This window comes from Papilio polytes, unplaced genomic scaffold (genome assembly GCF_000836215.1).
Source record: "Papilio polytes unplaced genomic scaffold, Ppol_1.0 DF823923.1, whole genome shotgun sequence".
NCBI lineage: Eukaryota > Metazoa > Arthropoda > Insecta > Lepidoptera > Papilionidae > Papilio > Papilio polytes.
Window position 1 is genome coordinate 1,285,362 of NW_013525281.1, and position 15,834 is coordinate 1,301,195.

The following is a 15,834-nucleotide window of genomic DNA, read 5'->3' on the forward strand; positions in this document are numbered from 1 at the left end:
GACTCCTTCCGTGTGGAATTTTAAAAAAAGTAAGTACCCTATGTGTTCTTCCAGAATATCCCCTACATCTATACCAAATTTCATAGAAATCCGTTCAGCCGTTTAGGCTACAAACTCTAACAAACATCCATCCATCTAAACTATCGCATTTAAAACATTAGAATGATGTGAATATTCTTGGGAAGATTAATTATGTGCATGTTATTTAATAAATGAAATATTTATTTGTATTAATCTAATTCAAGGCAGTTTATTTTCAAATCATGAATTAAACATGGCCGCCACACTCGACCTGTCAATTCGCTGTCACACGAATACAGATTATTAAAATCGATATTAATAAGTCATCGTTTATTATAGTTGTGTGTGTTGTAATAATTTAGATGTAACGTTTTGACAACAATAACAAAGCTAACGCCCATCCCATGGGTAGGCAGAAATAAAAATATTCCAAATGAATTTTGACCTTCAAAACTTGTAATTTATGTCAGGACATCTACAATGTCACGCGAATAAACTGTCATATTTAAAGATAAGGTCTGTCGAAGCGAATGCATATCAATAATTAGTGGTTGACCATAGTCCCAAATTGTGCCACAAATTATTTTGCATGTTGATTAAATTTCAAATAGGATGAGCTCAAACATTTGAATTCTAACGAAATATGGTAAAAATAAATAGTACAATAGTATAATAGTACCCCCTTTTAAATCTATAGATACTAATAGTATAAAGAGGAAAAATTTGTAATTTTGTATGTAATAGAAATAAATAAAAAACTACTGGGCCGCTTTTAAATTCTTTCACAGTCAGTAAGGTAATTTATCTGTGAGTAACAGAGGTTATATATTTTTATTTAATTTTCAAATTACGCGGGCGAAGTCGCGAGCAACAGCTAGTACATTACAGCAAATTGCAACGATATCTTTGCCTACGAATAATTTACTTTAGATTTGCTCTTATTTACGTAATTCAGCAAACGTCATGTTTCAATTGATCGCTGCATATTTCAAGCGATTGTACAATTGGCTAAACGCATGAATTTCTTACTACTGTAACAGTACTGGGATAAACTGACTGTCACTGGCGTTGTGCAATCAACTTCCAGAGTCGGATTTAGTAATATCGGAGCCCTGGGCTGTCGCCCCATCGCGTTCAACCCGAACGCAAACTTTGCTGGTCACAAGCGTAACCGTTGTTTAAGAGTAGCTGTTGCTCTCGACTTCATCCACGTGATTAATAAATAACTAAAAGTATGGCCTATGTTACTTACTGATAACGTAACGTAATGGTGAAAGAATTTTTGAAATCGGCCCAGTAGTTTTTGAGTAATTTTAAGACATACAAAAATACAAATCTTTCCTCTTTATAATATTAGTATGTAGATTTATGACTTCAAATCAAACATATTTACAAAGATTGTTAAAACAACATTTTAGTTAATCTTAATTTGTTTCATTGTGTTTTTCTTTTGTTTTTTAGCGATTCTTAGAAATAAATTTATAATTCAATTAAAAAACATAACCTTTACGTCACAAATCAAATTAAATTATATTACTATAGGTACAGTTCCGATAGTTTTTAATAAGCAAACTTGTACATAGATATTAAGTTAGTGAAATTATGTGCGTAACTTATTCAACGCATCCGCAACATGTCACGTAATAGCATAAGATGCTGCAACATGTACAATGAAGCGCGATGACTATACCATGCATCACTCGATGACGTATCATTACTAATAAATTCACGTAAATAAAACATCGGGAATCACTTGTGAAGTTAACAGAAATAATTGTTGTAACTTTATTAATAGTACGGCCGTGAATTTGGCGTCAAATCGTCAACGTAGGGTGACCATGATGAACAGGACAACTATGATTTATTTTCGCTTTAATAATATTAATTGACTTTAAAAATAATTTACAAATACACTATTTATGACATTGATTTTTAGACTGATTTAATTTTGAAATTTGTAAACTCTAAGACTTTTATAAAAGTCCGTATCCCGCAAAGTAAGTATAGATTCCTTTTATAGTAAACCACAACTTATAAAACTATGTCACAAATAAGTAATGTAATAAATATGCGATAATTACATGGTCAATGACTACTAACGTAAATTTCCAGATATCACTAAGTATATAAGGAAAACTTATACCTTATTAAATAACATAGAAGTAGTAAATGATATTTGTTGTTCTAATCCAGTGATTCCCAAAGTGGTCTATAACGACCCCTAGGGGGCGACAACCTGCAAGGGGTCTACGTCTGCGAGAAAAAATTTGGGGGTCCATGAAATGAAAATAAGGGTCCACGATAGTATAACACATACACTAATAGTACCTATTCACTTCCATCATACTGTCTTATCATTCAAAACATATGCATTATTTACTTTGAGTAGTTTTAATTTTAATTCAATTTATAAAAGTATAAATTAACATGTGTTTATACTGTAAGTTTTTAACACTAAACTTCCCTACAGTTTACTAATTTACAAGAAATCAATATCAGGTAAGTAGGGGGTGTACCCGACACGGAAAAATAAGGCAAGGGGTCTACGATACAAAAAAGTTTGGGGAACTATGTTCTAATACATCTATACAAAGTATTATTATTCATCACATACCATAATTAACTGTCATCATCTGTCTTCATGTCTTGCTGTTGATTAATTCTGATGGATGGACTTCGGAAAGGAGAAAATTTCAAACACCTTAAAGATAAGATCATCGTCTGATAATTGCATCCTCTATGCGACATTTAATACACAATAAAAGTAAAGTATATCTATACTAATATGATAAAGAGGAAAGATTTAGATTTTTGTTTGTATTGAAATAACTCAAAAACTACTAGGCCGATTTTAAAAATTCTTTCACCGTTAGATAAGTAATTTATCTGTGAGTAACATGCGCTATCTTTACATTTTCATGCGGACGAAGTCGCTTGATTTAAAACCTTGTAAACGATATAAAGAAATTCTTATCATTGTAATAGATTACAATTTAATCCTTTATTAGATTAAATAATTACCCTATAAATACATTTTCATATAGTAGACCTTTGTCATTTTAAATAATAATAAAAGAATAAAAAGTGTCTTTTTTATTTAAAAAGTTTCTGTGTACAAGATATTTTAGGTTTCGGGGAAGGCCTGTGTATAGTAGAATAATTTGTCCCAACACTCTGATGACTAATGATGAATGAACAGGACTTATCCGTGAAAGTGTTTAAATCATGGTTGTACTACAAAGCCGGCGCCACTGGCCGTTTCTGAAGATATACCCGGCGCGTCCCAAAATCTGGCGTCAGTTTTGCGCGCGCGCACCCACAGTTGACTTGTTCGTTCTGAAACACTTATATGTTTCGATTAATATTTTAGACAGTGTTGTGCTGTGATTGTGTTTGTTTTTAAACAGTATACGGTAATTAATTTTTTAACATTATAAAATATACGAACTTTGATAATTGACTTCTTTTATCTTGCTGTTTTAACATCATAGTAAATTCTATAAAATTATGCAAAAAAAATACTCATTTTTTTTTTCTCACATTTCAAGAATCGAAATTATGAAATTAAAAAAATCCAAAATGTCATTTCATAAATAAATTTCAAAAATTATCATAATTTTTAATGTAAAATAATTCGTACAAATTGTTGAAAACATCAATCCGTTTTTTTTAATTTAACTCAAAACTAAGTGTAGATTTCTTCTAGATGTAATTCCTAACTTATTCATTCATAACACGCGTAGCACGTAATCGTATGTATTAACACTTAACGTGCTTTTCTTGCCAAAGCTTTCACTGGAATTATAAAACAGGATAGGAGCGTCGGTGGCTCAGAGGTTGCACTTGACTTGTATTATTTATCCTGGGTTCGAATTCCGCCAAGTAAAAATGTGTTATTCGATTTTCAAATGTCATATTTAAATAATTTACCCAACGTTTTTACGGTAAAAAAACGTAAGCTCTGCACATATCGACGAAAATTTCAACGATATGTGTGATGTCAACTCGCAGTGAGCCAGCATTGACTATGGCCTAGGCATCCCTAACTTCGGATAGGCTCTGAGCACCTGCGTGGGAAATTACAAACTGATGAATATGCCAGACGTATTTGCATATCCATTTTATAGACATAAACAATAAGAATTAAGAGATTACATATGTTCAAAAACCAAAATTAATTATAACTAATTTACAATAATTTCATACATCATTTTTATATATGTCTAACGGTTTGGACAGCGTAAGCCGAGAAAAGTTAAAAAATTATAATCTTTAACGTCGGGTCTAGAAACAGTTTATTAATAGTTCTTCAACATTAGTAATAATAAAATGTAGCCAATGTTACTCACAGATAAATTACCTTTTTGATAGTGAAAGAATATTTAAAAAAAAAAAAAAGTTTTTGCGTGAATCGAATACATACAAAAATACAAATCTTTCCTCTTTATATCATTAGTATTAATAGTTTCATGGAAACAAACTCACTTTTATTTTTTATTTATTCCAATTATAATTAAATTCACAGAAGATAAACCTTAGGGGAAGTACCGAGATTACATCTGTAGCCTATAATTATGTATTATTGTTAGGTTTAAACGTAGATTTAATCTGTAGTCAATGATAGTAAAATGCATAACCGTTTAGATCATCGACAAATGCATGCACGGTTAAAAATAATTCGCACGCTAAACATACTATGACATAATCTATTACTATGGCTTCTTGGCCACTCAAAGACTCGATTTTCACAACGATTCGAAGCGGAAAATTTGTGATATACATGTTGCCCGCGACTCCGTTCGCATTTATTAAAAAAAACTTCATTAGTAGTCTTTGTGTTAAGCTGTTCTGGAGATATGCCGTAACAATCATCCATCCATTAGTAAGATAAGCGGACTTTCACAGCGCCTTTGACAATGAACAAAAATCAAACTGAATTTTTCAAATTTTACAGTTATTAGTATTATTTTTTGTTTACAGAGACTGCTAGCGACATGATCTTATCTAATACTAGCTTTCGCCCAAGACTTTGTCCGCGTGAAATTAAAAAAAAAACTAAGTAGCCTCCTAACTTCCAGACCATACTCTACATCTATGCCGAATTTCATCGAGATCCGTTCAGCAGTTTAGTCTACAAACTCTAACAAACAAACATCCATCCATATAAACTTTCGCATTTATAATATTAGTAAGATAAGAAATAGTAAGAAGTAAGACCAAACTGCTGAACGGATCTCGGTGTTATTTTGCATATCCTCTAGTCTAAAAGAACACAGGCTACTTACTTTTTTTTAATACCACGCGGACGAAATCGCGGGCAGAAACTATTTGATACTGATTTAAGTACATATTTTATCATAAACATTCTTTTGTTTTAGATAATTTCTATAAAATGGAACCTTTGCAAGTGGATGTTGTTCATTTCTACCCTAAAGAGAACGCGCAGCCACACAATACTATCAAGTGAGTAATGTATTGAAAACAACAAATCAACATCTCCCCTACTTTATCCTATTTATTCCGTGTTGTCGACGCATCGTGTTTGGTTTTTCCAAACACAAAAAGGAAGATTATTAGATTTGTGATTGTTATTTCCATGGCTCGTTGGTCTAGGGGTATGATTCTCGCTTCGGGTGCGAGAGGTCCCGGGTTCAAATCCCGGACGAGCCCATGTTACTCTAGCGTAAGCATGCAAACCATTCTTTTACTTTAACAAAGATCTAAAAGATTACTCTTTTCTCTATTTTAGCTGGTAGTCATTTTCAATCTGATTTGGTATGTCATGACATAGGACTTTCTTTGACTTTTAAGTTTTTTTTTTTACTTTCTGACTCAATTTGATCAATTCTACGCTCACTAAAGCGTTTAATCTTATGAGAAGTTAATTTACTTGTATAAATGGTTAGAATTCTAATTATTGTACAAACAAAGCAATAAATCAGTTTTTTTTCAATTTTAATTGCATTTAATTATATTGTCGGTAATTTTTATTATGCCTCAACCGGTTTATTTAACGACATATTTTATTCCGTCAACCCGAGGATAATTTAACAAGAGAATTCGCCACCTGGCGCGTAGTGCTTGTAACTTTAGATAACCTAGTATGCTATTGGGTTGATTTTTATTCGACTCATGTTGCAAATGCTTTCAGCAAATCGCCTCCTCAATCTCGAAGTCTTCAACATATATACCAGTTTCATCTTTCTCCTTATCCTACTCCCGTAAGGTCGACGCAACAGGTTTTTGTCCTCCAAATAAATCTATCATACGTCATCTCAGTCATCACTCCGTTTTTGATTATGTCACCTATTACGCAATCCATCCATCTCTTTCTAGGTCTCCCTCTACCGGTATACCCTCCACAACCATAACTAACGTTCCCCTTGTATCATGCGATTCATCCCTCCTCATACCATGCTATGCTAACCTTTTACTTCTTACCTTCTCTACCACTAGGGCTGCTATCAAAATATATACAAATGTCATCATCTATTTTACACCCTGTATTATTACTAGTCTATTGTGACATCCTGTAGCCTCAGTCTCACAGTGGTAGTTGTACTCAGTATGTATTATGTTTCTTTTTTTATATCATCTATGACTTTTTTCTTTAGATTTGAGACGGTGAACGATGAGAATCCTACAACAACGATCGTGCGTCGCGGTCAGCCGTTCAACGGTGTCGTTCGTTTCACGCGGCCTTTTGATGAAAATGAAGATATCGTGCAACTTATGTTCACACTTGGTAAGTTTGAAGATTTAGGAATATAGTTGTTGTTTTAATATAAGGTGGCAAACGAGCAAGCGGCCACCTGAATCCACCGAAATGGAAAGCGACCACTGCCCACAAACATCCGCAATTGCAGATGCGTTACCCTTAATTGACGGAGGAGGAGACGCACATAAAGAGGACATTTCCCCTTCCTACGCGTCTCCTCCGCCGGCAAATCCACTTTTCCTTCCCATCCTTAACGTAACGATATGTAACATTGTTGCTCTTGTACGAACGTTTTTACGCAATGTCTTGTCCTGCACAGGTGATAAACCCCAGATGGACACACAAGGCTCGATGTTCATCCACCGAGACGCCATCACCGATAAGCACACTTGGACCGCGAAGCTTCTAGATGTGCAGTCAGACACCGTCTCATTTGAGGTCAGAAACTATCTTCTTAGTATCACCCTAATACAGGTCACACACATGTGCAGTTAAAGGTGACATGTGATACCTAACGTGTGTGACCTGTCTTAGATATAGTAACTATTCAATGCAAACAAATCTTTCATTTAAAAATATTTTATTAGATAGATTATAGGATATATAGATGATGAACGAGATAGCTCTTGTTCTGTCGTAAGACGATGTAAGGTAATAAAAATGTACATTTGCTTTACCCATATAGGAGTACAGAAATGCGATTTGCGATTTTGATGGTCGAAGCGATTTTAAATCCAAACTTCGTTGAATACAAAATGTGTATAGTAAAATACATTAACTTTAAAAATCCAACCAAATAATAGTTACTTCTAACCTTTAAGATGGACGGATAAAATTCGACCTTGCTATAAATATGAAACTGAAGTCAACTGAAATACAATTCCGTTAAAGGAATATTAAATCCTAATTACAGATTCATCGCGGCTCCTATTGATATTTTTTTTAAAACAATTTAAGCACTTTACACAGACTGTTTATAGATATCATACTAATATTATAAATGCGAAAGTTTAGATGGATTGATGTTTGTTAGAGTTTGTAGCCTAAACGGCTGAACGGATTTCGATGAAATTGTGTACAGATGTAGAGGATAGTCTAGAAGAACACATAGGCTACTCACTTTTGTTTTTTTTAATTCTACGCGGACGGAGTCGCGGGCGAAAGCTAGTTTTGAATAAACTATCGCACAACTGCTGTACTATTGTCGCTTGTTTCGCAGCCAATTCAACTGTTTAGTTGCACAACTACAAATGGAGTAGTGTGCGCACCTCTATATGTTTCATAGCAATCAAATCGAGACTACAGTTGTGGGATAGTCTAGTCTTTCTTGCCTTTCTTGTCTGTCTTTTCTTTGTAAATGTTCCATTTATTGGTAGAGTTTATTAAGGATTGTTGTTCCACTACCCATTTAAACTTGCCCTCAATCTATACTTATCTGTACTTATATTATAAAGATAATGTATAGAAATAACTCATAAACTAGGACCGGTATTTTTACTATTTTGTTAAATTTCACGCGGGCGAATCCGCGAGCAACAACTAGTTATTAATAAGCATAATTCAACAACTACTATACTTAATAAATTTTTCGTATTTCTAACTCAAGGTTATATAATTCAGAATGGAAGATAATGAATGTCTTGTTTTAACACATTTTCCTTCATAATTAACAAAAATGTTTCCTGTTTATTTACCAATTATTTTTGGTAATAACACGACGTTTATTTAAGTGTATTTAAGACCAGACGAAATAAAATTCCGTAGCTTGAAAACCACATTACTCGTAATTAAAATAATAATTAGGTTTTCCCAAAAAAAGGTTATAATATAGTTTGTCTTAATAAGGAATGGTTTGATGATGCATTTGACAACTCACTAGGGATGGGTAGTGCAAAATCAGGTATTAATCTTTTCGATTTTCACTCTTATAGTAGTTGGAACCGATAGATTCATAGTTAAAACTCATGAATTAAAAAAACCCTGTTTTCTCAAATTAATAATGACCTGCAGAACCATTGCAAATAATGAGTGTGAATAAACATTTATTACTATTACAGCCGTACGTAATCGAATTGGATTTTGCTATTATTATTGTCGTCATTAAATTCTCTACATTATAATGAATATTAGAATTGTCTTCTAAGTAATAATTTTAGTTAAGTTCAAACAAGAAGTTCAAGTAAGACAAACGCGGTTTGCGGACAGACAGACAAAAAAATTTAAACACGATTTTCGTTATCAGCAACGTAAATACGAGTACATCATCTTCCCAAAATCTGGAATATTTCTTTTGATATTAAAAACAGACGCTCCAATTTTATTACATTTGCAAATAAACATATACGGACTAAACTTTGGACCGTCTGTGTTTGTTTAGTCTCTAAAAGTAATTCGTCCGGTCAAGGTGCGGTCTAAAAGCGGACGCGCGAACATAGTAATTTGAATATTGTCATTTATATGTAAAACGAGTAACTAAATATCCTATTTTATTATATTTTTCCTTCATCTTATTGGCTTATTATTAGTACGCAGCGATTTAATTAATAGTTATTTACAAATCCGGTTTTTAAGGAATAAAAAAATGTCTCATTTTTCACTTTAATTGTATAAATAATACAATGTATAAAAAGTGAATTATTGAAAACAGGTCAAAAAAGTAGTTACATTTGTCGGTAGATTTATAGAATAATTTTAATTGTACTATTAAGAATAAATCGGTACCGTGCCGGAGAGTCCAACACTAGATCACACATGGCACACTATGGCACACACGTCCCGTCTCTATGACATCTGTCAATGTCAATCAGAAGTAAGTATAAGCGCGCCATTCCTGGCGGGAATCGGTGGATTGATCAAAATAAACATTGTTTGTGTTACGATTATAGTAATGTCTAAAAGTACGTACATTTATTTTAAATCCAACTCGTTAATGATTAAAATGTTTACATTTAGTTTTATAAATCATTACTCTCAGATAAATTTCTTTTCTAATTGTGAAAGAATTTTTTTAATCGGTCCAGAAGTTTTTGAGTTATTTCAATACATACAGAAATGCAAATCTTTCCTCTTTATAACATTAGTATAGATAACCAAATGTCCTTTCTAAACTTGTTTAAAGTTTAAAAAGTATGTATGAAGTCTTAAGTCTCGATATTCAAATCACATATCTCTGCTAAAATTTGCATATTGTTTATTTATTAGCGAGCTAACAAAAAAGACCAATTATTAAAATTCAGTCACGTTTAGGCAAAAATGTACAAAAAAACAAACGTAATATTCCGTAATTGGATAATAAGTATGGAAAACTGGTCTCAATTAGGTAGCATTATTTTTTATACAGTGCTATTCAAACTTTAGAAGAGTACGCGATTTATCAAGAGATATATATAGTGTACTCAATACAATGTCAACAAAACGGAGCTTTAGATATCAACGATTCAAACGCTCCTACCCACAGTGGGTCTGTCTATCGCCTACTCAGCAAACGTGTGCTCATAGCTAGCACAAGCTGTTATAAAGTGTGAATCTTTTAATACCTGGAGAAAAAAAGTCTACCTAAAACTAATTATTATTTGAAAGTCACGGAAGAATTTTGATTTTTTATTATAATGCTTGTAGGTGTCCACACCTGTCACAGCTCCCGTAGGCTCCTGGGCACTCCGCGTTATCACCAGACTGAAAAGTTCATCCACCAAGGCCTTCTATGACTTCGACCAGGATATCTATATTCTATTCAACCCATGGAACCCTGGTACGTATGGCATTTTTTGATCAATTCTAATTTCTGACAGCAAGTTGCAAATAATCTATTGTACTCTTCAGATGACCAAACGTATATGGAAGACACTGGTCTGCTGCAAGAGTATGTTCTTAATGACGTGGGTAAAGTGTGGGTGGGACCGATCAAGACCACGCGTGGGAAACCCTGGTTTTACGGACAGTTTGATGCCGCTGTACTGCCGGCATGCATGTTCATGCTTGACAGAGCTGAAATGCCATTCCACCAGTGAGTAAAGTCTGTTGTTAATCTTACAAAAAAGAACCATACAATTACACACCTTGAAAGGAAGGACGCCTTAACTTCTCTTGCATGATCTCCACATGTTTACTCTTTCGTGCATCTACCTTACCACACCTTTAATGGAGAATAAATTACACGATTCATGCATGTAGTATAGCTTAGCTCCTTTCCTATCGTTGTATATTAAAAGATCAGTAATTTCCAATTCTATATTCTTGCTCTCTTGCAATTGCAATTCTTTTTAGACGTGGCGACCCCGTGAAGATGGCGCGTGTTATATCCCGTATCGTGAACTCTAACGACGACGCGGGTGTGCTGGTCGGCCGCTGGGACGGGGAGTACGAGGACGGGACCGCGCCTGCTGAGTGGACCGGCTCTGTCGATATCCTCGCCCAGTACTTGGAGACGCAGCAGGAGGTGCCTTACGGACAATGTTGGGTCTTCGCTGGAGTTGTCACCACGGGTGAGATATTACTAAGAAATTTAAAATGTCTATTTACATTATATGCCAATGGCTAAAAGGGAACCGAATATTACAAGAACAATGAAGATAGTTAAAGTCAAAGGTTATCGATGTTAGCGGCCAAATAATTGTAGCTCTAGTTTAAAAACTATGCAATAAAATTATCTATAATAATTATAAAACACCGCTTAACTTACCGGAAAAAGCGAACAAAAGCGGACGGGTTTAATATTGGTCTGTGCCTATACCGAATTTTTCAAGGGATTCAAGCCGTGTTTATTTTATTAAAATACGAGTAGTATAATATCTAAAGTTAGTTTTAATAAGGTAACTGAATAATCTCTTTTCTATCCAGCTTGCCGCGCGCTCGGTATACCTTCCCGTGTCGTCTCCAACCTTGTATCAGCTCATGACGCTAACAGCTCCCTGACTGTGGACAAGTATTACACTGAGACTATGGAGGAGTTGGATTACGATCCAAACAACGTTAACGGAGCTGACTCCATCTGGAACTATCACGTGTGGAACGATGTCTGGATGGCGCGACCTGATCTACCACCAGGTCTGTATATCATGGACGTTATAGATATATTTTTTATGTCATTAAGCGGCGAACGTCCAAGCGACCACCTGAATCCGCCAAATTTGGCGAATCTGCCCATAGACATTCGCAATTGCATATGCATTGCCTACCTCTAATCGACAGAGGAGACGCACATAAAGAGGATATTTCCTCTTCATATATAACTTCACTGTGAAATTCAGTTTCCCTTTCCATCATTTTCTTATAAGAATAGGTGGAAAGGGAAAGGGACTAAAATTAAGCCTCCAGTATACACGCTCATCAGACGTAACGCGGAATTGCTCCAACTTCACGACAGTCTTCTGTGTGGTCGTTGGATTCTAGCGAGCAAGCCGAACCATTCTTCGGAAGATGTTAAAGCGGGCTCTACCACTGTTACAATGCCATGTTAATAATCTCAGGTTACGGTGGCTGGCAAGCAATAGACGCGACACCACAAGAGACATCATCAGGACTGTACCAATGCGGTCCAGCGCCACTGGAGGCCATCAAGCAGGGTGTCATCGGTCTAGGATATGACGTGGAGTTCATGCTGGCGTCTGTCAACGCGGACCTCATGCGCTGGAGGAAAGACCCTGACGCGGAGACTGGATTCTCTATGGTCGACACTAATAACTACCAGTGAGTTTTATTCGAGGGAATCTTTTTAAAACAACGAAAAACATTACTTTCTGGTTTAAAAAAGCACACATGTTACCTTACCGTTCAAGTATTGATAGTTTACCGGAAATAGATATTTTTTTTCTGATACTGCGTCATTCCTTAGGAAATTAACGGATTTTTTTCCCATCAAAACCGCACAAATGGCATTATTATTTTATGTTACTGAAGACTGGTTGTAACTTTTTAGATGTTAGGTAATTGCACATTGTTTTTCTTTCTATGAATGTTGTGTTTGCCTATAAATGAAACATTTTAAAAACAAACTAGCTTTCGCCCGCGACTCCATCAGCGTAGAATTGAAAGAAACAAAAGTGAATAGCCAATGTTTTCTTCCAGACTATGCTCTATATCTATGCCAAATTTCATCGAAATCCATTCAGCCGTTTAGGCTACAAACATCCATCCATTTAAACTTTCGCATTTATTATATTAGTATAATTTTAACTAAGATTCAACCATTAACATGTTTTGTTGCCAATCCTATATAAAAAAAAAAACTTTAATTTCCTATAAAACAAAGTGACATTTTCCTAGCATCGGGCGTATGGTCCTCACCAAGAAGCCGTACGTGTTCGATCCTCTGGGCGACGAGGACAGACAGGACATCACGGGCGAGTACAAGCACCGCGAGGGCACCGCCTCCGAGAGACTGGCGCTCATGAACGGAGTGCGCTACTCCGAGAGGGCTAAGAGGTGAGTCTAATATATATTAATATAAAAAAAAAGTAAACACACACTTCTTTGTGGCGTAAGATGTCAATTACAGTATATTTTTAAATATTTTTTTCTTTAATAAAAAGCCCTACACTTACGTCATACGTTCGGCTATATATTTTCACCCTATTAAACTTAGAGGGTAAATGATTTGGCAAAAACCTTCATGCGGGAAAGGGACCATAAACTACAAGCTGCCAACATTAAGGAAGCAAGGTTATTAATGTTACGGTTAGATTTACACACATTAGATTTTTTCATATGGCAATAACTAAAAATCAATCGTTTTCCAACCTGGCAACATGACAGGTACTACGCGATAGCTGGCAACCTCAGCAACGAGATCACATTCAAGCTGAGGGACATCGACACGGTGCCCATCGGACAGAACTTTAGGGTCACTGTTGATATTGAGAATACCTCCGGAGAGGTATGTGACCTTAGTTTCCTCTACTAAAACATTAACAAAAAAATTACCGTTTCTGTTTTTGTATATGCACGTTTTAGGCATGTAGAAATAGTTAAAACTTAAAAAAAGAACTAAACCCTTGATCATAAATAAATTCATTTTGATGTATTAATTATTCTTCAGTTAGTGGTTTTTTGACAAAGCACAGAAATGTTTCTTATTTAGTTATTTCACTAAAACTCTGACTGTTTTTTAGGGCCGTAACATAAAAGCAGCGCTGTCGGCGACCAGTGTGTTCTACAATGGTGTTAAATCAGAGGTTGTAAAGAAGGTGGAAGGAAAAATCTTTGTAGGACCAGGGAAACGTAAGTTGTGTAAATTCTTTAAATTAAGTATTTTAGATTCCTTTGACGCCAGTGAAATAAGCAGATCCCCCCCTCACCTCGCCTTGAAAAAGTTTTAATGCTAAGTAATCTATGTGTAATTGGTAGGCGAAGAAATCAGTATCTCAGTGGCAGCCGACGAATATCTACCCAAGCTGGTAGAGTACTGCAATATGAAGATCTCAGCAATGGCTATTGTGGACGAGACCAAGCAGTCGTGGGCCGACGACGACGACTTCCAAGTGCTGAAGCCTAACATCGATATTAAAGTAATTACACTTAGATCGTTACAGCTTGCAATAGTCAAACAATATACATACTTGTAGAGGGGCATCTATAAAATACATGGGCTCATAAATGTCCAAAATGATATGACAGGTGACAGCTTTTTAACAGTATATAACAGAAGGGCGTTAGTGAGCTGACATAATTTAATTTGACATATTCTCATGTCAAACGACTTGTCCATGATCAAAACTCTATTTTGAACTGTCAAAAAATCATAGACAATATTTTGACATAGCAAAGTGTTGCCATAATAGTTCTTATTCCCCATTTATTTGCAGTTTAACGAGGACCTGATCATCGGCCAACCGAGCTTAGCGGTTCTATCTTTCATGAATCCGTTAAACCGCGCGCTGTCGGGCTGCGAGTTCCGCATCACGTCGTCCGGCCTGGAGGGACGCACGACGCGCATCGCCGCGCCCGACACCGCCCCGCGCGCGCTCGTCACTTCACAACTACCCTTACAACCTACGGTAATCAGTTTCCTACTTTTTAATACTGACAAAGTCCATAACTTTTGCAATAGGCTCGACCTGTGCAAAACCGTCATAAAGACACCCTTCAAGTGTTCCTCGTGAAGTTTTAGGAGTGTGCGTGCCTGATCTAATTTTATTTTCCGCTTTCGCTTTCTAACCTTTTCTTATAAAGGATGGGGAGGGCAAGGGGATTTTACAGAAGGAAGACTCAAGTAAGGGAATTATTTTGCGTCCCCTTTTCTGTTGATTAAAGGCAACACGAGGCAAATGTGAAACGGTAACTTCTCTATTTTTAAACGAATTTCAGTGGGCATAAGCTCTTTGCCACCTTTTAGTATAAGTCGAATTCGATCATTAGTTGTGACTAAAGGGACCACGATTTAAAACATTACGGAATAAAGACACAAAGATTTCCAGTTGTTCAACAATTTACATCTTTTACAGAAACTGGGGACCATAAATATTATTGCAACATTCAAATCTGTCGAACTGAAGGACATCACCGGAGCGGCGAGCGTTGAAGTCTTGGAAGGATAAATTAGTTTGCATTAAGACTGCTTCACAAAAAATGTGTTTAAATATTGTTATAATTATTATCTACTTTTTGTATTTAAGAGTAGATTTTTTTTATTTTTTTACGTGATAATTTTTTATTGTATTTATTATGCAAATACGCCGTATGTATGGCAACATTTATTGCAAAAGGTAGCTTTTACTCAGATTTAAGCTGGTTATTAAACATTTATATGTAAGTTTCAGAGATTATATTTTTATACGATTTAGTTATTCTATTGGAATAAATATTACAATTTTTAAAATGTTTTTTTTTCTATACTTTTTCCATTCCAAATGGCCAAAGTCGAATGGTTCATTAAATTGCATTTTTCCGTACTATATTTTAATGCGTATAAAAATACTTAATGATATATTTTACAGATTAAAAAAGAAAACAAACAAATCAGAAACAAAAGTTTATTTCAATTCCATGCAATGTACACATTTTGTTTAACAATCACTGCAAAATGTACTTGTAAGATCACTGACCTCTAAAAATGGACAGGCTATAAGGAATTCAGACACAAAACACTATTTTAATTC

The 15,834-nt window shown here is 35.1% G+C and overlaps 1 protein-coding gene and 1 non-coding gene across 2 annotated transcripts; both read left to right on the forward strand.

The window, feature by feature from the left end:
* The first annotated feature begins 3,305 nt into the window (after positions 1-3,305).
* On the forward strand, positions 3,306-15,516 carry LOC106102520 (hemocyte protein-glutamine gamma-glutamyltransferase-like). The gene is made up of 15 exons (XM_013282030.1): positions 3,306-3,434; positions 5,400-5,484; positions 6,636-6,766; positions 7,059-7,177; positions 10,358-10,490; positions 10,562-10,745; positions 11,006-11,223; positions 11,579-11,785; positions 12,208-12,427; positions 13,004-13,162; positions 13,493-13,613; positions 13,849-13,957; positions 14,084-14,244; positions 14,542-14,733; positions 15,181-15,516. Exons 2-15 carry the CDS (start codon positions 5,414-5,416, stop codon positions 15,271-15,273), a joined length of 2,118 nt encoding a protein of 705 aa, XP_013137484.1. The 5' UTR covers positions 3,306-3,434; positions 5,400-5,413; the 3' UTR covers positions 15,274-15,516.
* On the forward strand, positions 5,620-5,691 carry Trnap-cgg. The gene has a single exon. It is a non-coding gene; the product is annotated as a tRNA-Pro (tRNA).
* Positions 15,517-15,834: the final 318 nt, after the last annotated feature.